Genomic DNA, 21319 nt, shown 5'->3' with positions numbered 1-21319 from the left:
AGTCAGTAAGATCCTTTCCGAGGATTTGCAAGGTCAAAACTGACTTCCAAATCATACGAGAATGTCACATGCCTTTTTCACTACGGTGACGTTGGCACTAGCTATGTAGATGCAGTGGAGGAGGGGAGAGCAAACCTGCTGGTGCGTTCACACTGTTCAAGACCGGACACCAAACTGTGCCAGTCTGGCAGGCATTGTGCTCTACACAGCCACGTGCCAGGAATGTGGGGACACATACAGTGCTTCTGCTGTACGCCCAGGATGACTGTTTTGGGGGAAAGCTCTTGTGCCATGGCCAGTGGAAGGAGCTGAACTAGCTGCCTCTGTCATGGAGCACGACTTTCACTTGAGAGAGTGACAAATGAACTGATTATTCTGACTTGGATGTATAACTGACATTTTCTTGAAAAGGAAGAAGTGAGTCCATCACTTCAGGGGAAACTGCTGATAATATTTATTGCCAAAGAGAAATCTGAGCTATCAAGCAAAGAATAGAATTCTAGAAAACCGGTATCTACCACTATGAGATTAGGCTTTCGTGATAAGATCAGCAGGGACAGTAACACATGTTACAATGTTTTTCATGTATTGTAAGTGAATTTGTCGACATTTGGAAGAGCTGCATAACTCGGTGGACCAGAATTTTCCAAATAATTGTTGCTTGGTGCTATAAAATCAGGCACAGATAAAATATCCATTCAAAGTACGAGACAGATTGGTATATTTATGTAATATAGGGTATAAAAATTTCATTGGTAAGATTTCAGATTCTACCTTGCAACCAAGTTTTTTTTTAATATATTTATTTATTTGAGAGGCAGAGCTAGATAGAGAGGACTTCCTTTACTACTTCATTCCACAAATGGCCACAATGGCCGAAGCTGGGCTATATCCAAAGCCAGGAGCCAGAAGCTTCCTCCAGTTGCAGGCGCAGGGGCCCAAGCACTTGGGCCATCCTCCACTATTCTCCCAGGCCATCAGCAGGGAGCTGGATCAGAAATGGAGCAGCCAGAACTCAAACCCGTACACATGGGATGCTGGCGCCACAGGTGGAGGCCTACCTATTATGCCACACAGCTGGCCCCTTGTAAGTAGTTTTTAGGAAACTACCCCTTGTCAAGTTTTGGTGTCACATCAAAGATCAGCAGTTAGCTGAAAAGAACATTAAAGTACTCCTGAATTTTCCAGTTCTAAAAGTGTATAAGCTGGATTTTTTAAATGCATGCTTGAGCTAGAACATACAACAGCAGGTGTAACACAGAAGCAGAAATAAATCAAGCTGTCTTCTATAAACCAGATATTAATAAGATTTGTGGTAAATGTAAAATTTGTTTTGGAAAATGTCCTTATAGTTTACTCAGGAAAAAAAAAAAAAAAAAGGTTACGGGCCAGCATTATGGCATGGTGGCTAAAGCCGCTGCCTGCAATACCGGCATCCCAGCTGCCCTGCTTCCAATCCAGCTCTCTGCTATGGCCTGGGAAAGCAGGGGAAGATGGCCCAAGTCCTTGGGCCCCTGCACCTACAGGGGAGACTCAGAAGAAGCTTCTGGCTCCTGGCTTCAGACCAGCCCAGCTCTGGCTGTTGCGGCCATTTGCAGGGTATACCAGTGGGTGAAAGATCTCTCCCACTCTCCCTCTCTGTCTCTATAACTCTGCCTTTCTTTTGTTGTGTGTGTGTGTGTTTGTGTTTTCAATACATAAATTCCATTAAACAAAAGTAACACTATATTACTCTGCCTTTCAAATAAATAAATAAATCCTTTTTTAAAAAAAAAAGGTTACTTATTGGGTAATAGAATTATTGTTATGTTTAAATGAATTAAAATATATTTAAGTTTAATTTTTAATGTAGTATTAACAGATAAACCCTACAATGGAATTTTCAATTTTTAGGAGTCCTAAGTCCTCAAAATTGGAGAAGTGATACTTCATTCCTTCTAACTCTTCACAGAATTTAATTTGGAATAATTATCCGTTGTTCACTGTGGCTACTGGTGACACCTCTGTGGGAGGAGTTCTTGCTGTAGAGACCTGTGAAGCATGCTCACAGGAAGAGAGAGGCATCTTCGATAAGATCTCAGTGCTTCAAACATAGGTGTATTAAGTCTCCCTCTTCCAGAGAGAGACTCAAGTTTGAAACGGAAATATCTTTGTTGGAGTGCTTCTGTTCAACTTTAGTTCTCATTTGGCCCCTTTTACATTAGTGCTCCACTTTCATGTGAGTCAAAGAGTCGAGTGGACTCTTAGATATCATCTAGTCACTCTGGGTGTTTAGGAAACAGCAGCCCAGAGCGGGGAAGTAACCCAGCATCAGGTCAGAGCTGGGAGTGGAGCCCAGCGTTTGGTCTCCCCGTCCAAGTTCTCTTTCAACTGTGTCATGGTGAGAAGGTCCTGGTGAGAAGCAGAGAGGTGGAGAAGAGAGAGCTGGACTCTGGGGAAGCACTTGCCCCGATGTGTTCCTTGAGAGGTTCTTTACCTTCTCTGGTCTATGAGTATTTCCTGCAGGGCCTCTACAGCATTTTCACCGCATGCAGGCAGGGGTGGGAGAAGAGATCTTGTGTCCCTGTGCGGTAGCCTCCTGACTGCCTCTCTCTGCACTGGTGCCTTCCCTAAGGATGTATGAGCAGCTGCCAGAAGTCCAGAAAAAGAGAGAAGAGGAGAAGAGGAGACTGGAATATAAGACGTACCGGCTGCGAGCCCAGCTGTATAAAAAGGTCAGTCATTGCCGTGCGTGGAGGGGTGCACCGGGTGTATCGGGAGGAGAGCCGCAGATAAACGTGTCTGATCCGTCGGAGCATTCCCTCAGAACTGCTCAGGCGTGGACTGAACTTAAACGTGCTGCAGCGAGAGAGGTGAGGCACCAGTACTAGATTTCAGGTCAGGTTCAGCTCTTCGGGCTGAAATGTGGAAGACACTTACTGTTCATGCATTTGGAATGAAGCCAAATTCCACCCCCAGGAGAATGCATTTAGAGAACATGGTGGAAAAGTCCCAGATATCAGAATTGTCAGGTTTTCGTTCCAGAGTTCCAAGTGGTGATTTTCTGCCCCTCATGAGTGAGTAAAATACCTCTAGAACTATTGAAGTAAACTGGAAGGTGTCTGAGTGTGGCATAAGAGTTGTCAGCTTGGGGCAGGGTGGATGGCGGGGGGCGGGGTGGGGTGGGGTGGGAGGGTGGCAGCAGTGGTGCTACGTGTCCCAGAACCTCATAGGCACAGGTCTTACCACCAACTGATCCCCTCCCCAGACCCCTCACTGTATCCCAGAGAACTCGGAAAGTCAGGAACCGAAAGATCAGTTCATCACATAGTCGGGTGGGGTCGGAGCCCCAGGCTCTGCACGGCCTGTCCACTGCTCATCATGGCAGGACCAGGCCCTCCCGTGCTTGGTGGGTGGGTTCGTCTGTCAGGCCTACGATTTCTGCATCTGTGTAGAAGTAGTGGCTATTGATTGTAGAGGATCTTAACTGCACCCTTCAGGAAGTCTCTTGTGGCTAATCACTAGAGTTTCTGAAAGTGAGTGGCGTAAACAAGATATGGGTAGAGCCACAGCAGCCTCTTCAGCAGCATGGCTGGGGGAGCGGGGCGAGGAGGGGCGGGCTGTGTCCCTTGCCTGGGGTACCTAACTCCCTTCCTGCCTTTCTTTTCCTCCACAGAAAGTGACCAATCAACTCCTGGGGCGGAAAGTCCCCTGGGACTGACAAGATTATTTTCCTTAGAGCCCTATTATATTTTGTGAACCCGGAGATGTACAACCCCTACTTTTATGAGTCTGGTTTAAATAAAGCTCACTCTGTCCATGTGTAATTCACAAACAATAATTCACTAAAGAGCCCAGGATGGGTGCTGATGAAAGCCAGCGCTGGTTTGGGAGCAGAACTTCATCCGTGGCGGACTCGCGCCCACGCGGGTTACGTGTCACGGTGATACTCTGTCTTCATTCCAACTGGAAATGAGTCCCTTTTTTTAAATGTGTTTTTATACTTTTAAGAAAATAAATAACTTTTGATTGACTTGCAGTGAAGCAAGTAGTAGAGGGTCATTGTTTCTCACGGGGAGAGGTGCGGGGAGCTGTGCAGTGTCTTCCTGAGAGTTCCAGGTGCGGGGGACATGGACTGTCTGTAGCGGCACAACACAGCCTGCTCAGAGCCCCGGGTGGGCTTTGTGGACAGTCATCTGGTTAGGGTGGGTGCCCCCTCTCAGCCTCACTCCAGCTGCCCCAGGGACTGGCTCTGTAGGCTGGGCAGAAGGCCACCAGCCTTCTCTGGTGGACTTTCCTCTTCCCATCCTCTTGATTTCAAGATCAGAGCCCTGGCTATTGGTCATCACTTGCGAAGCCAGTATTTACAATGTTGGGAACAAATTATCCTGCAGACCAGGTAGCAGATGAGGTCATGCACATAAAGCTGTAATCCCGTGCCTGGGTCATGTGTAGGAGGAGCGTCTCTGCCCAGAGTACACGGAGCAGATGTAAGCCACCTCGCTGTAATTTGGCGAACCCACAGCAGCAGGGCCAGCAGGGGCCAGTCCCCGCCTCAAAGGGCTTCCTGGAAGAGGCAGAAAGAGCAGATCCTGCCTCCACGCACAGTGAGAGCTCCCAGGGTGTGCCGCAGAGGCCTCCAGAAGGCAGCCGCGAAGATGAGGAAAGAGCTAACCCCAGAAGACGGGGGAAAGAGCTGGTCCCCAGGGTGGGGGTGGAGGGGTGGACTCCTGGGCCTTTGCTCTATTGCTGGCAAGGTGTTAGCCACTTGGGGCTCTCCGCCTGCAGAGTGCAAGGGTTCATGACTGAGAGCCCCTCTCAGCTGGGACCTGCGTGACTGTACAGATTGGGAGGTTCTTGTGTTCCGAATAGAAACGAAGTAATGGCTGTCTCAAATCCTGGATCTGTAGGGAAGCCAGGGCAGCCTGTGGCCTGGTTAGGACTGATGCGAGGGACCCTCTCCTGGCCCAGGCTGAGTCATCCAGGCCCTTGCCCAGAGCATTTAGGCAGCCATTAGGCTGCTCTGTTACCCACCCCTGCCAGGACCGCTGTGAAAGTGCTTTCTCCCCACACCTTGGAAGGCAGGCCTTGAGCATCTTGTTTTGCGGTGCAGGAAGCCCAAGCTGAGGCTGCACCCTTTGTCCCTGCTTCTGAGCCATGCCAGGATTCAGTGCCTAAGGACCTAGTTCACACCTAATCTGAGAACCCACCCACCCTTTCCTCCTGGAGGCTCGACCCCACCTGCTCAACCCCTCCATCCCCAGAGCAGCTTCTGTTTCTGCCCACCCCAGCAAAGACCTCTAGGGACCACCGCACTGCCGTCTGGGGCTGGGGGAAGAGTGATGAAGAAGGCAGAGTGTTTGTACTGAGAGTCACAGTGCATCCATTGTGTGTCTCACATCAGTGGCCGTTAGATTGACCAGCTGTTAGAAAGCTCAGCCAAGCTGAACTGGAGCTGTGGCCCACATGGTTACTGTTCGGGAGCTGGGTGGTTTTAACCTACCTTGTTTTCTTACGTTTACAGACTCAGAAGTCGTGCTTATAGCCCTCATCCACTTATTCCCTCACCCACTTACTCGATACACATGGTGGTGGGGGACCAGAGAAAGGTGAAACCATTATCAAAAAGTAAAACTAACATTAGTTGGCCTCTAGGGGACACTCTTGGTTCATCTCTGCTGTCCGTCACTGTAAAGTTCAGAAGCACGCCAAGGTAGACGTGCTTCTTAGGGATGGCTATGTACCCATATGGTATTAAAGTAGATAGATGCCAGTAGCTGGTATGTGTGTTTTTCTTTTAAAGATTCATTTTATTTGAAAGGCAGAGCAACAGAGACAGAGGGAGAAACAGAGAGGGAGATCTTCCTTCTACTGGTTCACTCCCCAAGTGACTGCAATGGCTAGGTCTAGGCCAAGCCAAAGCCAGGAGCCAGGAACTCCACCTGGGCCTCCCATGTGGATAACAGGAACCCAAGCACTTGGGCCGTCTTCTGCTGCCTTCCCAGGCATATTAGCTGGAAGCTGGGTCAGAAGTGAGCAGCTGGGTCTTGATGAGTTTTTGCACTGCAAAAATAGTAGTTACCTGTTGAGGGAGATGGTCTTGGAGAAGAGACACAGCTTCAAAAATCTTGTTTTTCTAGCTCTTGAGTCAGATGGTAAGTTCATGGACATTCCTTTTATTATGCATTGTAATTTATGGAACATTTTCATGTACCACATATCTAGTCCTACAGTAGGCAGTGTGTTGAACATAACTGAATACATTTAGAGCCCTCTGAGCAATGCTGCTGTGAACACTAGGAGCCCACTGTGTCTCCCTCTGCCCTTTTGAAGCGCCCTCAGTGGGGAGGAATAATTTTCCTCCTACATTCCTCCTGCTTGCTTGTTTTTCACTGAAAACACAGTCTCCACTCAGTAAGCAAAAGTATGGTAATAAAAGTTCCCCATTTGGGTAGCAGTTAAAGGTCTCTCACCTCCAGCTGGGCCCCTCTCATCTCTGCCCGGCTCCACACGTCCCTCCCTGCCGGTAGCCCGGGGCATTTCTGGCCGTGCAGCTCTTGCCCATGGGCTGCTGTGTGCAGGGGGCGGAGGCTGCAGCCTGGCTTCCTGCTCTTGCTTCCTGGCAGGCTGTTGTCTCACGGCGACTTTCTCAGGCATTTGCGTGGGCTCTTCTGAGGCCCTGGCCTGGATAGCTGGACTGTAGCTCTGGCAATAGAGCAGCAGGTTCTCCTCCAGCTTATGCCCCTCCTCCTCTTCCCCCAAACCTGGTTTCCAGCAGTCAGTGCACCAACACTCAGTCCACTTAATGCAGGGTAGAATCTGGCCTCTTATACATGCGTGCCTGTCTCACATCTGGTCCTCAGAAGAACACATCTGCCTCTGTGAGTGCTGACGAACGCCAAGGCCATGCGAGGCTGGACCCTGGCACGCTGGGTTCCCAGGTGTGAGCGAGCTGAGTCCACGGCACTCTGACTGCAGGGACTGTTTATCAATTTAGCCACGGACCTAAATTGTAATTCATTTCCCTTTGGTAGATAGGTTATCAGAGATTAACCCAGCCTGGTGCGTTTTTCTTTAGAGCTAATCCTTATCTCCCCTTCCTCCCAAGCTTCTGAGAAGGGAAAGCCACCTGTGGAGTGGACTGCAGTGTGGAATTCTGGGTAATGTTTACAGCAAGGCTGCCAGACTTGGCAAATAACAGGACTCCTAGTTAAATCTCAATGTCAGATGAATAAGAAGGGATTTGTTAGTGTCAGTCTGCCCCATGGGATACTGGGCCTACTAGAAAATTACCCATTGTTTGTGTGAAATGTGCTAGGGTTCCTGTATTCATCTGTCAGCTCCAGTCAGCAGGTACTGGAGATCTGCCCAAGCTAAAGCCAGCAGCCATGGGGCCTTCCCACTGACCCCGTGGGTTAGGGAGAGGCTGCTGATGAAAGGAGGGGAAGGAGACCCTGAGAGCCCCTGGGTCCTAGCAGACAGCAGCACCAGGCTGTGCCAGAATGCTGACTGCAGGAGCAAAGTTGCTCATGCCTGGAGAAGGATTTTATTTTTTCATTTTTTATTAGAAAGGCAGAAAAACAGAGGATCCACTGGTTCACTCCCCTAATGACTACAACAGCCAGGACCTGGCCAGGTCAAGTAAAATCCAGAGCCAGGAGCTCCATCTGGGTCTCCCGTGGGGGTGGCAGAGATCCAAGTGCCTGAAGCATCAGCTACTGGCTTCCGGGGTGCATCCAAGCAGGAAACTGGACTTGGGAGAGGAGTGGGGACTCAGATCCAGGCACCGAGATATGGCATGCAGGCACCAACACCCGTCTCCAGAAAGGATTTTTGATCCGTGTGTCTTGGGTCATCTAGGGAGATGTCTCTGGAAGAATTAGAAGCTTTGTTGAAGGTCACCAAGCAGACAAGGTGAAAGAACCTGGAGAACAGGAGGGCACCCTTATGAGTTAATCCCATCAGCACGGTGAAGGAAAACACACAAATGGAAGAATGTTTAAGAATGCAAGTGAACTAGTGGGTAAAAACTCAGCATGATACAAATCAGTTTGAGAATGGTAATTGAGAGTGAAGGGCAGAAAAGGCACACGAAAGGACAAGCATTGTGAGATGCCATTTGTACAGGGTTCCTGCAGAGGCAAATTCTGAGAGACATGCAGTAGAGCAGTGCTTGCGAGGGGTGTGGAGGCAGAGACAGTGTTTATCCTGCACCAAGTTTCTGTTTGGAAGGCCGAAATGTTCCAGAGATGAGTGATGGTGGTGGCTACAGAACACTGTGGATACACTTAATGCCACTGCATTATATAAGGTTTAAGAATGGCTAACAGGGCCGGTGCTGTGGCATAGCAGGTAAAGCCTACCGCCTGCATGTTGGCATTCTATATGGGCGCCGGTACGAGTCCCAGCTGCTCCACTTCCAATCCAGCTCTCTGCCCTTTCCTGGGAAAGCAGTGGAAGATGGGTCCTTGGGCCCCTGCACTCACGTGGGAGACTGGGAAGAAGCTCCTGGCTCCTGGCTTTGGAACAGTGCAGCTCCAGCTGTTGAGGCCATATGGGGAGTGAACCAGCAGATGGAAGACCTCTCTCTCTGCCTCTGCCTCTCTGTAACTCTGCCTTTCAAATAAATAAATAAATCTTTATTTTAAAAAAAAAGAATGGCTAACATGGCAGGTACATTTTATGTGTGTTTTCCACATTAAAAAAATAAAAGGATTATAAGAATAGAGTTTCTCTATTTTTTAATTAGAAATACCAAACAATTTGTAAAATGAGTTGCTTGGAACAAGAAGACCCAAATTAAAACTGTTAAAATACCAACAGAAAAGAAATGTTAAAATGTAAAAGACATGAGTTTTAAAAAGAAATAAAAGAATATTTAAACTATGGAGTGGACATTGTGGCATAGCTTGTAATGGTGGCATTCCATGTGGGCACCGATCCTGGCTGCACCACTTCTGATCGAGCTCCCTGCTTATGGCCTGGGAAAAGCAGTGGAAGATGGCCCAAGTGTTTGGGCATCTGCTACCCATGTTGGGGACCTGGAGGAAGCTCTTGGCTCTGACTTGGGCCTGGCCGAGCCCTAGCTGTTGCAGCCATCTGAAAGTGAACCAGCTGATGGAAGACCTCTCTCTCTCTGTCTCTCCCTCTTTCTCTGTAACTCTGACTTTCAAACAAACAAATATTTAGATATGCTTATAAATTAAAGTGTTAAACACAAAAGATTATTTTTAAGGGGGGGATAAAATGTTCAGGAAGCCTAAGAGATAGTAAGTTAAGCTAAAACAATTAAACACACTGTCAACAATGAATACAGAAAATTGCGTAAGGAGTCAAGATAACAATTTGATAATGGGGGGTGAGGTGAGAATGGTGCACTATGGGGCACTCAGAAGAAGGCACTCACTGAGTCCCCTGGCCCTCAGCGAACTCTGCTCCCAGCAGGAGCTGGGGGCCCACAGTCGAGGGGCTGGGTGATGGCAGCTGCCCAGCAGCTGGGGTGCCCCCTGCGCTGTGCCTGAGTGGGTTTGCAATGGGGACAAGGACCAGGGTGCAAGCACGCAGGGCACCACTCCCACCCTTTGTGTTGAGCTCACAATGGAACAGGAAGTAGGAATGGGTGGATTGTGTCGGTGGGAGATGGGGGCACAGTTAGGAGGTGTCTGCAGAAGACATCCTAATTTGAGGACCCCTGAAGTCTGAGTTGGTTTCTCACTGATTTCTGAAATACCCGAAAGAGGTATTTTTAAAGAAAAGTTTGATGGAATTTGGCAGTGAGGCCATCTGTTCCTGGGCTTATCTTTATAATGAGACATTTTTTAAAAAAAGATTGATTTATTTAACTGAAATTCAAAGTTAACAGAAAGACAGGGAGACCCAAGTACTTGGAGCCATCTCATGCTACTTTCCCAGGCATGTTCACAGGAAGCAGGATTAGAAGCAGAGCAGCTGGGACCCACCTAGCCTGCGGATACAGGATGTCAGCTTCTCACGCAGCGCTGAACCTGCTGTGCACAGTGCTGGCCGCTTTCGTTTTTCCCCTCAAGATCTCTATTTGCTAAATTTCACATTCATATCATGCATTGGTTTCCTAAGTTCATTTATAGTATATATATATAGTACATTATATAGTGTATATATAGTATATAGTGTATAGTATATAGTGTACATATAGTATATAGTGTACATACTATATATACACACTATATAGTATATACAGTATATATAGTATATATAACTATATATAGTATATATAACTGTATTCTCTTGAATAGTCTTATAAGACTCTCTTGAATAGTCTTATAATAATTCTTTTGAATTCTTTGTCAGGCATTTTGCCAACCTCCCTTTCTTTGTAGTCTGATATTAAACATTTTATTGCATTCCTTCTTGTGTCTCTACATTGATATTTGTATATCTAGCTGATAATTTGTTTCCATTGCCTTAAAAATGGTGCCTTTCGTGGATGAAGGTTTTTTGTTTTTTGTTTTTTTCCTGAAGATGTGTCTCTGGATGACGATTCAGTAGGCAGCCTTGGTTTTCATTCCAGTTGAGTGACATATATTATAACCCCCCTATATTTTCTTTTGCTGTAGTGAATTGGGGTAGCAGTGTGGGTCTGGGGCACTCCTGGGGCCCAGCAGAATCACTTGGATCCTTGGCATGCAGACAACCATGTTTTGGGGCCCATAGGCGGGGCCACGTCGTCAGTGCTGGCGCCGGTGCCTGGATGGGTGTGGGGCAGAGAAGTGCTACCATTGTTCTTGTAGGACTGACGATGGCATCGAGATGGGCAGGGCACTGCAGACCCCTGGTTGCTGTGTGTACAAGGCCCCAAGCTGCAGGCCAGTTGCCGGTGCTGCAAGAACAGTGCTGACCAGTCCCCATCCCACCCGCAGCTCTGAGCAGCAGTGGGCAGGCCAGGCTGCACTACAGGAGTCCTACTCAGGAAGTCTGGTTTGCACAGGCTTCAGGAGCAGCCAGCAATGGCAGGGGGAGGGGGAGAAGTGGCACTTGGGAGAGATGGCACCTGCTGTCCCTATAGTGCAGAATGCTTCATGAGCTACAGCGATAGGTTCCCTGTTGCTCTGTTGGATATGTGAGGCTGCAGTCTTTTTTTTTTTTTTTTTTTCTTTTCTAGTTTCGTGGAATGTTGGTGGGGAACTGCTGATAGGGATACAAGGACCTTTGTCCCCTAGGGCAGTGTGGACTCCTACATGACTGCTTTTAAAGATGGTGCTATACTGAGCAAATCTAATGAGCGCTCCCTCTCAGAGGCGCAGTGACACCTTGCAAGGTCTCAGACAGCTCTCCTTACTGGGCGCCTGGTCTGTGACGTCTCTTGGCTCCTCCTGTAGCTAGGGTGGCCACATAGGCACTCATGGCTACACTGGCCAGGAGCTTCATCCCAGTCTCCTGCATAGGTGGCAGGGTCCCAAACACTTGGGCCATCTTCTGCTGCGTTCCCTAGGCCATTATCAGGGAGCTGGATCAAAAGTGAGCGGCCAGGACAGGAACTGGCGCCCATGAGGGATGCAGTGGTTGCTGGAGGTGGTTTAACCCGCTGGCCCTCATGGCATAACTTCTTAGCTGCCACGTGGAATGCCTCAGGCTGAGGATCAAGTTGAACTCCTGGTGTGTCCATCCACTACCCAGAATGGTAATTGCCGCCCCAGTTCACAGACAAGACACTCACGCAACGCCTTTGCGCCCTGCAAGTGCGTCTTCGTGAACGCACTGCTGACCCTCGCTGCCCTGAGAGTGGACTTGACCCAGGACCGGAGTAAGGGCCCTACTGCCCCTGGCTGTTAGAGCGGGAATGTCTCCCAGTAGTGACCAGCAGAGGGCGCTGTGACCCCCGCCCCCAACTCGCAGCGGAGACTTCAGGCAGCACTGGGAAGGAGCAACACCATGAATACTCGCGGCTGATACCAGCCGTGGGCACGGTAAGATCCCCGTGCTGGCGGATTTTTAGCCCACTTCAGCGCCCTCCTAGCCGCAGGTCGCAAAGGACTGAGCAGCAGTGGCTGCCAGGACCCAGCAGGGAATGGACCCCTGCTCAGAAGCCCCCTCTCCAACCCTGGCTGCTCTCCCCCCTCGGCAGGCCGCACTCACCTGTGGGGAGACCCCGAGCAACCACCTGGGGCAGGCTGGGGCAGGGGCAGGGGCAGGGAGAGCGAGGCCAGGAGCAGAGGCGTGTCCTCCAGCTGCAGGTGGCTGGGAGCTGGCCCAGGACTGGCCCCTCCTCACCTTGGCCTCAGTGAACCCCTTTCACTGTGATTGAAGAAAACTTTATTCTCTCAAGTTTTTTTTTTTTTTTTTTTTTTTTTAATTTTTTGACAGGCAGAGTGGACAGTGAGAGAGAGAGAGAGACAGAGAGAAAGGTCTTCCTTTTGCCGTTGGTTCACCCTCCAATGGCCGCCGCGGCCGGCGCACCGCGCTGATCCGGTGGCAGGAGCCAGGAACCAGGTGCTTTTCCTGGTCTCCCATGGGGTGCAGGGCCCAAGCACCTGGGCCATCCTCCACTGCACTCCCTGGCCACAGCAGAGAGCTGGCCTGGAAGAGGGGCAACCGGGACAGAATCCAGCGCCCCGACCGGGACTAGAACCCCGTGTGCCGGCGCCGCTAGGCGGAGAGTTAGCCTAGTGAGCCGCGGCGCCGGCCCTATTCTCTCAAGTTTTATTTATTTATTTGATAGCCAGAGTTACAGAGATCTTCCATCCACTGGTTCACTCCCCAAATGGCCTCAACAGCTAGGGCTGGGCCAGGAGCTTCATCCAGGTCCCTCATGTGGGTGCAGGGGCCCAAGCACTCGAGCCATCCTCCACTGCTTTCCCAGGCACACCAGCAGGGAGCTAGACTGGAAGTGGGGCAGCCAGGACTAGAACTGGCACTCATGTAGCATGCTGGCATTGCAGGCAGCAACTTAACCCATTACACCAGAACGCTGGCTGCTTGAAGAAACATTTCGAAGCACAGACACCACTGTGGACCTCACTCATCTCCAGCACCAGCCCAGTGCCCACAGGAAACTCCTCCAGGTGGGTATTGGTCTGGGCGAGGAGAGCTGGGGGCAGGGGGGGTAGCCATGGCCTTCTGCCCTGCCCCGTGCAGCTGTCCCAAAGGCCTCACCATTGACTAAGAAGCTCATCCACAACTCCGTGGGCAGAAGCCTAATGAAAATACTGGGTGCAGATGCTAAACAGGTGGTGAGGATGGGTGGGCTTTGGAGAAGCGAGGTGGGGGTGGGTGGGTGGGAGGTGCTGACAGAGAGGACTGTGGTGACAAACCAAGCCGTGGGTGAGGAGCCAGCATGGAGTGGGCAGGGTGAGGTGAGGCCACAGGTGCTCACTTTGGAAACACCAAAGGTGCTGGGCATCGTTGCACTTAGAGCAAAGTTGCCTGGGACAAAGGCTAGTTGGCAGGACTGGACCTGGTGTGGTCCCGCTGACCCGTGAGAGCAGATAAGCTGTAAGTAGTGGATACACCAGGCAAGAGAAGCCTGGAGCACTGGTCCCTGAGCATTACAGATGCCTGGCTGAGGAGCATCTACCCCACCCCACCCCCATCCGCAGGGAGCCAGCCTCTGGCATTGGGGACCTGGTGAGAGGTGCCAGTCCCCACGGGCACCCCTAGGACTGCAGTGGGTCTTGCTAAGATGGGAAATTGGAGCTCACATCATGAACCTGGTGCCCAGGGCCAGCCTGCCCTTGCATCACGCGCCCACAGTGGCCAGGTGAGGCCTATTGTGTCTCTGAAAAAGCAGGAATCTAAACCTTTGGTCCCAAGCATGCAGACCTGGGACTCGGCACTCTTGCCACTGGGGCCTCCATTCACTGATACTGGGACTGCAAGACTGGGTTCCATCCGTTGCCTGATGTTTGCACTGTATCCTGGCTGCAGCTGACCCAGACGTGGATGACCCCTCTGCCCATGTGGCTGCACCCTGCTCCTGGGCCGTGATCCCTGCAGCTCCTCACTGCAGAGGTGAGTCCCCTCTCCCCGGGGTAGGGAAGTGAGCAGACACAATAGCTTCAGGGCCTTGAGAAAGCATCAACCTCTTTCTGCTTTGGCTCCAGCTCCTTGCAACAACCTTAAACCATGCCTGAGCCAGTCTGATGGACACGATGAGGCCCAGACACCCAGACATAGGCTAACACAGGACAACTGAACAAGACAACAAGACCTAAAGGGCTGCCCAGCCCAGCCCAGCTGAAACTCTTCACCATAGGCTCGGGCCCTAGAAAAATGGTGATGACAGAGACTCTAGAGGAGAATGACAGGAACACAGCAGCCGGTGCCTCCCTACCCCACTCCAATGTGCAGGAGCAAAGAGCCTTTATTGTTCAGGGTTTGCCTGTGGCTACAGCAGAGCTGGCCCCTCAAGCTTTCCACCCTGAGCAGAAGGCAAACAGTAGAGACACCTGCCAGCCTCCTGAAAGCGGTGAAGAACGGGGTCATCTTCTGGAAGCCCATGCCCTGGGAGAGGCCCCGGGCAGCAGTCTGCACAATGCTGGTGTCAAGGATGACCTCACTGTAGCCCTGGGCCCGGGCAAACTGGATGACCGTCCTGACCAGGGCTTTCGCTAGCCCCTGACCCCGGCGCTCCAAGTCCACAGACAGATGGAAGAGCTGCAGCTGCTTCTCCCGCAAGGTGGGATCCTGCACGGGCAGAGCTCCCACCGTGCCCACCACCTGCCCCTCAGACTCGGCCACCCAGAAGCAGGAGCCACTCCCATGCAGGTAGGATTTGGTGATGTCGGCCATGTCTGACTGCAGACTCAGGGCCACGTACTTCTTCCAGGGATAGGAGGCAGCAAGCCTCAGGACCACGAGGACGGCAAGGCTGGCCAGCAGTGCGAGGAGCCAGGAGCCAGAGAACAAGAGGAGGACGAGGGGGACCCCAGGTAAGAGCAGGAGGGTTTGGGGCAGCCTCAGCAGGTGGTGGAAGATGTTGGGGCCGTGCTTCTCCACCCCCTGGATGTACAAGGCCAGGGAGCATTTGCGGTCTCCTGGTATTTGTGGCTATGATAAGAAGCCATGAAAGATGTCTGTGTCTGAATCTCAAAGTCCAGAGAGACAGCGGGGCACCCCTGTATGCCTGCTACTGCCCCGGAGAACAGAGAGGAAACCATGTGAGTGCCCCGTGCCCCAGGCTCCTCATACTGGGAGTCCCTGCTGGAGGGGGTGCCTTTCTGCCCTCGCCAAAAGGGGGCAGACCTCCCCTGCAAGTGCTGGCCTCATTCACCTGTCCACACCGTTCTGGCCGCGTGACCTGGCAAATTGCCCATCCCGGGGTCTCAGCCTGTATGTCTGCAACTATAGAGACAGCAAGATCCCCTGTGTTCTAGGGACTGAAAACCTAAGCTCTGTGACCCCTGAAACATGGGGCACCCCCTGCAGCCTCAGCTCCATTTTTAAAACTCCTCAGCATGGCTGTGGGGGAGCAGCCAGGAAGTGTGTCCAACCTGCCCCTCTTCCTCTGGCCCGGACGTCCGGAAATCCTGCACTCCTGAGCCAAGACCCCTTCCCCTTTGTCAGCCTTAGCCCGATGAGGTAACGTAAGTTCCACACAGCAACAATGGCCCAACCTCTAGGCCCTGAGGGTGCCGAGACCCCAGGCCCACACTTCCCTCCGCCCCATGCCCTCTCATCTGCTCCCCCAGAGCCGAGAGGGTCCCACACGTCCTCTGCCCTCTGCTGGCAGCAGGTGCCATGCCGACACTGGCAGGGGCCTGCCCCACATTGGCTGGCTCCTGGGTGTATGAAAATCATAAACCTGAGGGTATGACAGAGCAGGGAGATCAAAGTCCATTCCCTCATCAGCAGTTGTGCCTGGGGTTCCCGCTAGGCTACAGGTGTCACTGCTGCCAGCAATACTGACAACCAGGTGACAAGCACCGCCCAGTGCATGCCTGGCGAGTGACCCGGTGGGAGCCAGAGCCTGTGCCATCACACATGTCCAGTGTTTGGCACAGATGATGGGACTGTCTGAGACAGGCAGACACACCTGCTCCTCAGAGAGTCTGATGAGGACATTGGGCTGTGACTGCAGAGGGGTGGGCCCGAGCTGGCACAGTGAGGGAGCTTCTCAGGATCCTGGGGCAGGACAAAGACAAGGCTTTCAGGGATCGAGGCCGCCGTGGCCCCTGGTGGGGAGAGAGGGAGCAGAAAGGAAGAACATCATGGCCCATGTCCGGATAGATAGCAGGGACTCCTCCAAGAACAGCCATGGATATGCTTTTAGTTGGGGAGTGACATGAGCAGGACGTTGTGTGTGTGTGAGTGTTGTGAGATCATCACTACAGTTGCGGGTGGAGAATGGATACAAGGAGAAAGGAAAAGAGCTTCTTCCTACCCTCAAATGAACATCAGACATAGAAAAGACATTGAGGTGCAGTGTGCAGGTTGCTCACTGCACAAGTGCAACATACCAGAGAGAGTGGGGAGGGCTAAAACCGAGCATGCTCCATGGCTAAGCCAGCAACCCCTCCCAGAGCTGAGCGCTGCCCAGGGCACAGACATGCAATTCTGTCCATTCACTGGCACTGTTTGCCCCCTTCCCTGTGTGTCCGGTGGGCTGCTCTGTTTGAACTGCATTGGGTCCTGGATTTACAGAGCCCTCTAGACCAGCAGAGAGCCAGGACACAGAGAGGTGACTGGTTCTCGACAAAGCAGCCAAGATGGGGACAACTGCACCACATGGAGGCAGAACTGGCAGGAATTAGACTGAGTCTAACTGGAGTGGAACAAGGAAGAGAGCAGAGATGCCCAGGTTTGGGCAAGAACACTTGGAGTGTTCACTCGAAAGAGACCCATCCTGGAGACATCAAGACTGCCCTGCAGCCTCCCAAGGGGACACTTCGGTCTCAAGGTCACTTACATTTCCTGGAGACCACGTGTCACAGCAGGGGTCAGCGTGCTGGCTTCCCACCTGGTCCATACCCTGACAGGAAAGGAGGTTTCCTGTTGTGGGGGTGCAGGCCCGTCATAAACGAAGACCACTGGGAGCCCAAGTGGTAAGACTGCAGTGGACACTGAGGTCCCTGAGACACCATGGGTCCTGACCCCCGATGGACAAAGCATCACTGAGTGCCCTGGGGCCGAGGGCATGCATCAAGGTGAACTCTGCTCCCAGTGAGGGCAGGGGGTCCCGGTCGAGGGGCTGAGCAATGGATGCTGCTCTGCAACTGGGGTGCCCCCTGTGCTGTGCCTAAGTGGGTTTGCAATGGGGACAAGGACCAGAGTGCAAGCACTCAGAGTGCCATTCCCACACTTTGTATCGAGTTTGCGATGGGACAGGAAGAAGGGAGGGGTGGATTGTGTCGATGGGAGATGGGGGGCACAGTTCGGTGTCTTAGAAGACATCCTAATTTAAGGACCCCTGATGTCTGAGTTGGTTTCTCACTGATTTCTAAAATACCTGAAAAGGGGGTATCATGTGCACCTGTTGGTCTCTAGATAAACATTCATCGTTAAACATTCATTGTTAAGTTAATATAAACCAGATTGGCTCCTGGCCTCATGAAGACACCTGAGTTCACTGGTGGCGCCTGGGCAGCCGGTGACTTCAGCCACTGAGTTCCTGCCTGCAGCCACACATGCAATCCTGAGCACTGAGCCATCTTCTCGTGGGTTTCTTTGTCTTGCCCGTCACCATCCCATTACACTGTGACAGGCAGATGTTCTGGGTGGTGCGAACCTGTGAGACTCTGTTTCCCCCAGGCCAGACCCGCTGGGCACGGCCATCTCGCTCCTATTGCATGCCCTCCAGGCACGGAGGCGGACGTCACAGGAGTGTTCAGAGTCAGCCTGGGAGCCCCAACCGCTGAGAAGGGGAATTCAGGGCACTTTGATTTCTGCCCTTTCTGGGAAAGTGGACCTGGCAGGGATCTGCACACAGCCCAACTGCAACCCGGGTCACCCCAGGACACCTGGCCATGCTAAGAACCGGTGCTTCCAGGATGGGATCCTGGGACCCAAGGCCAGTGGAGAGAGACCTGGGTATGGCACCACTGTGGTCTTCCAGACAATGTGTGCAACCACACAGTGACCTGCTGCCCTGCCAGGGGTCCTGTGTTGATTGAATTGTTGCTTTGTCTCCTCTGCAAGGAACTTAAACCAAAACCATGCCTGAGCCAGTCTGATGGACATGATGGTGCCCAGCCGCCCTGTCCATCACCAACTCAGGACAGCTGCCCATCCTAGCTCAGCTCCAACTCTGAACTATCAGCGGACTCAGGAGCTGAAGCCTGCACATCTTACCGTTTGGCAGCTGATTTTTCAAAGAAGGTTGTTGTGGTGCAGGAGAAATGGAACAGAAACACCCCAAGTAGAATGAATGCAGCACAGCCCCCTACACCTCCCAGCACCACACACATGGGACTCAAATCTGCAGGATCAAGGAGATTTATTGTTGATGGCACGGAGGCGTCAGGGTTTGCTGGTGACCACAGCAGAATCGATCTGCTCCTGTTAGAGTCTGAAAAAGCACACCACCCGAGGAACGACTCCAAGAGACTTTTCTCTCATGCAACCAGCAAAGGGTTAAAGATTTATTGATTATCCAGCATGCTGGGGCTGTCTGATCATACATTAACAGAGCAGCCCTGAATAACCAAAGGTTAGGGTTTATAAAGGCAAAAACCGCAAAACCGGGAAGGGGGGAATACATGGTTGCTATGCACGGTTGCTATACACAGTTGCTAAAATCAAAAGAGAGTACATAAAATCAAAAGAGAGTATATGGTTACTGGGGTTAACATAACCTAAAACCTAAGTGAAATTAATATTTATCATAATTTTGACAATACCAGTTACAATATTACAATTAGCAATTAGGACTTGACATTAATGTAAGACACAGACAAATTACATCTTTATTATTAGCCCAGGTAACCCAGGTGTAACCTTTCTACTTTTAAGCTTGAGCAGTCATGCTAGGGGGTTTTCTGTGCTCTGCCAAGGGTGATGTAGTGCACTGCTATTGTCCGACTATTTGAGATCATAGTTTCAGACCAGAGTCTCACGGGGGGGGATGGGGGGTACTTTCTCAGAATGGAGTCTTAGGTGCTCCAAAATGGAGTCCCTACTGTCAAGGTGCTACTTTACTCTTATTTTTACAGCTGTACCAGGAAGATTTAAACCTGTAAGCTTAAGCTTAACTTTTTACACCTGCACATATGCAATTTTAACTCTTCACTCCCACACAGAAAATGGATCACAGGCTGCCCCCCTGAGCAGAAGGCAGGCGGTACACTAAACAAAAAGCAGAAAGACCCACCAGCCTCGCACTCACGTGGAAGTACCACTGGTGCTTGATCTCGAAGCCCATGCCCTGGTAGAGGCTCAGGGCAGCAGTCTGCACAATGCTGGTGTCAAGGACGACCTCACTGTAGCCCTGGGCCCCGGCAAACTGGATGACCGTCCTGACCAGGGCTTTCGCTAGCCCCTGACCCCGGTGCTCCAAAGCCACAGACAGATGGAAGAGCTGCAGCTGCTTCTCCCGCAAGGTGGGATCCTGCACAGGCAGAGCTCCCACCATGCCCACCACCTGCCCTTCAGACTCGGCCACCCAGAAGCAGGAGCCACTCCCTCGCAGGTAGGATTTGGTGATGTCAGCCATGTCTGACTGCAGACTCAGGGCCACGTACTTCTTCCAGGGATAGGAGGCAGCAAGCCTCAGGACCACGAGGATGGCGAGGCTGGCCAGCAGAGCGAGGAGCCAGGAGCCAGAGAGCAGAAGGAGGACGAGGGGGACCCCAGGTAAGAGCAGGAGGGTTTGGGGCTGCCTCAGCAGGTGGCGGAAAGCACTGGGAATGTGCTCCTCCATCCCCTGGGAGAACAAGGCCAGGACACTTTTGCGGTCTCTCTCCTGGTATTTGCGGATGTGATAAGAAGCCATGAGAGATGTCTGTGTCTGAATGTCGATGTCCAGAGTGACAGCTGGGCGCCCCTGCACTCCTGCTACTGCCCTGGAGAAGAGAGAGGAAGCCACGTGAGTGTCCCGTGCTCCCAGGATCCTTGTACCATCTGTTCTGGCGATGTGACCTTGGCCACGGCACTCAACCTCTGTGAGGCAGCGGGCTCATCTGTACCACAGGGTAAAATAAGATCTGAGAAGTTAACGCGCTAGCACATGTAACACATGGACACTTAAAGTCCGTGTCCTCCGCCGTCATGTCTCATTTCCCTGTCATCTCCTGGCCACACTGGGCTGGACCGTGCAGCAGCCTCTGTGCCCCATGCCCTGTGGCCCCCTCCAAGCCCATGATTGCAGAAATTCTGTGTCCCAAGCACCCCTTTCAGCACAGGCTCCTCCCTGATTTGTCCATGTTTAGCCTAATGAGAGGACATCGCCTCCAACCACCAGCACGGGCCCCAGGACTCCACCCTGCTCTCAGAGCCCCAGCCTTGTCCCCCTCCCCAGCCTCTCACCTGCTCTCCAGAGCTGAGCGTGTGCAGCATGGCCTCAGACCCTCAGCCTGTCCCTGGCATCCAGGAGGGACTGTTCTGGGCCTGCCCCACCTCTGCTGGGTGGCCGCCTCATTGGCTGACACCTGGATGTTTGATAATCATCAACCATAGGGTCAAGGTGCTGGGCTGTGACAGCTCAGGGAGCCCCAGTCTAATTTTTTTTTTTTTCATCACCAGGAAAGGAGAAACTCCTTGGGGAAGGCTGGCCACCATTTTTCCTGCCTTTGTTGAAATGGCACCTTTGTCCCTGTACACACTTGGAGACTGCAGCACTGGCGCTGTGTTCCTTTGATGGCTGAGCAGCAGGGTCCTTCTCTCCCTACCCAAGCTTTCCCTGCTCCAGGAAAATCTACCCTTCGCAGTTCCTGCACTCAGCACCCTGCATCCAGGTCCACTCCTTCATTGCCTCATCAGCAGTTGTGCCCGGTGCCCTCCTATGCTGCAGGTGTCACTGCTGCCAGCAATGCTGACAAGCAGGAGACAGGCAGACACAGACAGGACACTTCCTCCTCCACTCAACTGCTGAGCTACAGAAGGGGGCTTCCCTTGTAACCATGAGCTCACACCAGTCCTGCCATTCTGCCCAACCTCACAGATCAGCATCCTATTCTGTGGCTGCCTGTAGCCATGGGCACAGTGGATGATTCAAGCAAGGCCTCTTGTGGCAGGTGCCATGTGAGCTCTTGGGACACCTCAGACAGGCCAGCATCTTAGGGAGCTCTCAGAAACTTTGGGGTCTGGGGTCAGGCGGGCATACCTCACAGCTGGGACAAGGGTTGGGAGGCTGGGGACAGATGGCACCAGATCCTCCAAGAGAGTGTGACAAGACATGATGCCATGACCACAGGACAAAGTGGGCCTGAGC

At 52.0% G+C, this 21319-nt stretch overlaps 2 protein-coding genes, 1 long non-coding RNA gene and 1 pseudogene across 19 annotated transcripts in view; 2 read left to right on the top strand and 2 right to left on the bottom strand.

Moving 5' to 3' along the window:
- The window catches only part of ALMS1 (ALMS1 centrosome and basal body associated protein), a 175718-nt gene extending 171695 nt beyond the window's left edge, over window positions 1-4023 (top strand). For all 17 annotated transcript variants that reach the window (XM_070068938.1, XM_070068936.1, XM_070068924.1 and 14 more), the window contains 2 exons: window positions 2615-2714; window positions 3656-4023. In XM_070068938.1, coding sequence (XP_069925039.1) covers window positions 2615-2714; window positions 3656-3700 — 145 coding nt within the window. In that variant the 3' untranslated portion in view covers window positions 3701-4023. The remainder of the gene's footprint in view (window positions 1-2614; window positions 2715-3655) is intronic.
- Window positions 4024-10186: 6163 nt separating this feature from the next.
- Window positions 10187-14309, top strand: LOC138848584 (uncharacterized). The gene is made up of 3 exons (XR_011386524.1): window positions 10187-13019; window positions 13882-13965; window positions 14058-14309. It is a non-coding gene; the product is annotated as an uncharacterized lncRNA (long non-coding RNA).
- Window position 14310: 1 nt separating this feature from the next.
- On the bottom strand, window positions 14311-15374 carry LOC138848735 (putative N-acetyltransferase 8B; annotated as a pseudogene).
- Window positions 15375-18499: 3125 nt separating this feature from the next.
- On the bottom strand, window positions 18500-20576 carry LOC100352904 (putative N-acetyltransferase 8B). The gene is made up of 2 exons (XM_008254240.4): window positions 20416-20576; window positions 18500-19952 (listed from the first exon to the last, which is right to left on the bottom strand). Exon 2 carries the CDS (start codon window positions 19880-19882, stop codon window positions 19199-19201), a length of 684 nt encoding a protein of 227 aa, XP_008252462.2. The 5' UTR covers window positions 19883-19952; window positions 20416-20576; the 3' UTR covers window positions 18500-19198.
- Between the last annotated feature and the right edge of the window lie 743 nt (window positions 20577-21319).

This window comes from Oryctolagus cuniculus, chromosome 2 (genome assembly GCF_964237555.1).
Source record: "Oryctolagus cuniculus chromosome 2, mOryCun1.1, whole genome shotgun sequence".
Lineage (NCBI taxonomy): Eukaryota > Metazoa > Chordata > Mammalia > Lagomorpha > Leporidae > Oryctolagus > Oryctolagus cuniculus.
Note: the sequence above shows the minus strand (reverse complement) of the source record. Positions and strands in the feature narration are given on the sequence as shown.

Excerpts from the sequence above, each read along its gene's own strand:
- LOC100352904 (XM_008254240.4), bottom strand. The coding sequence starts at position 19,882 with ATGGCTTCTTATCACATCCGCAAATACCAGGAGAGAGACCGCAAAAGT.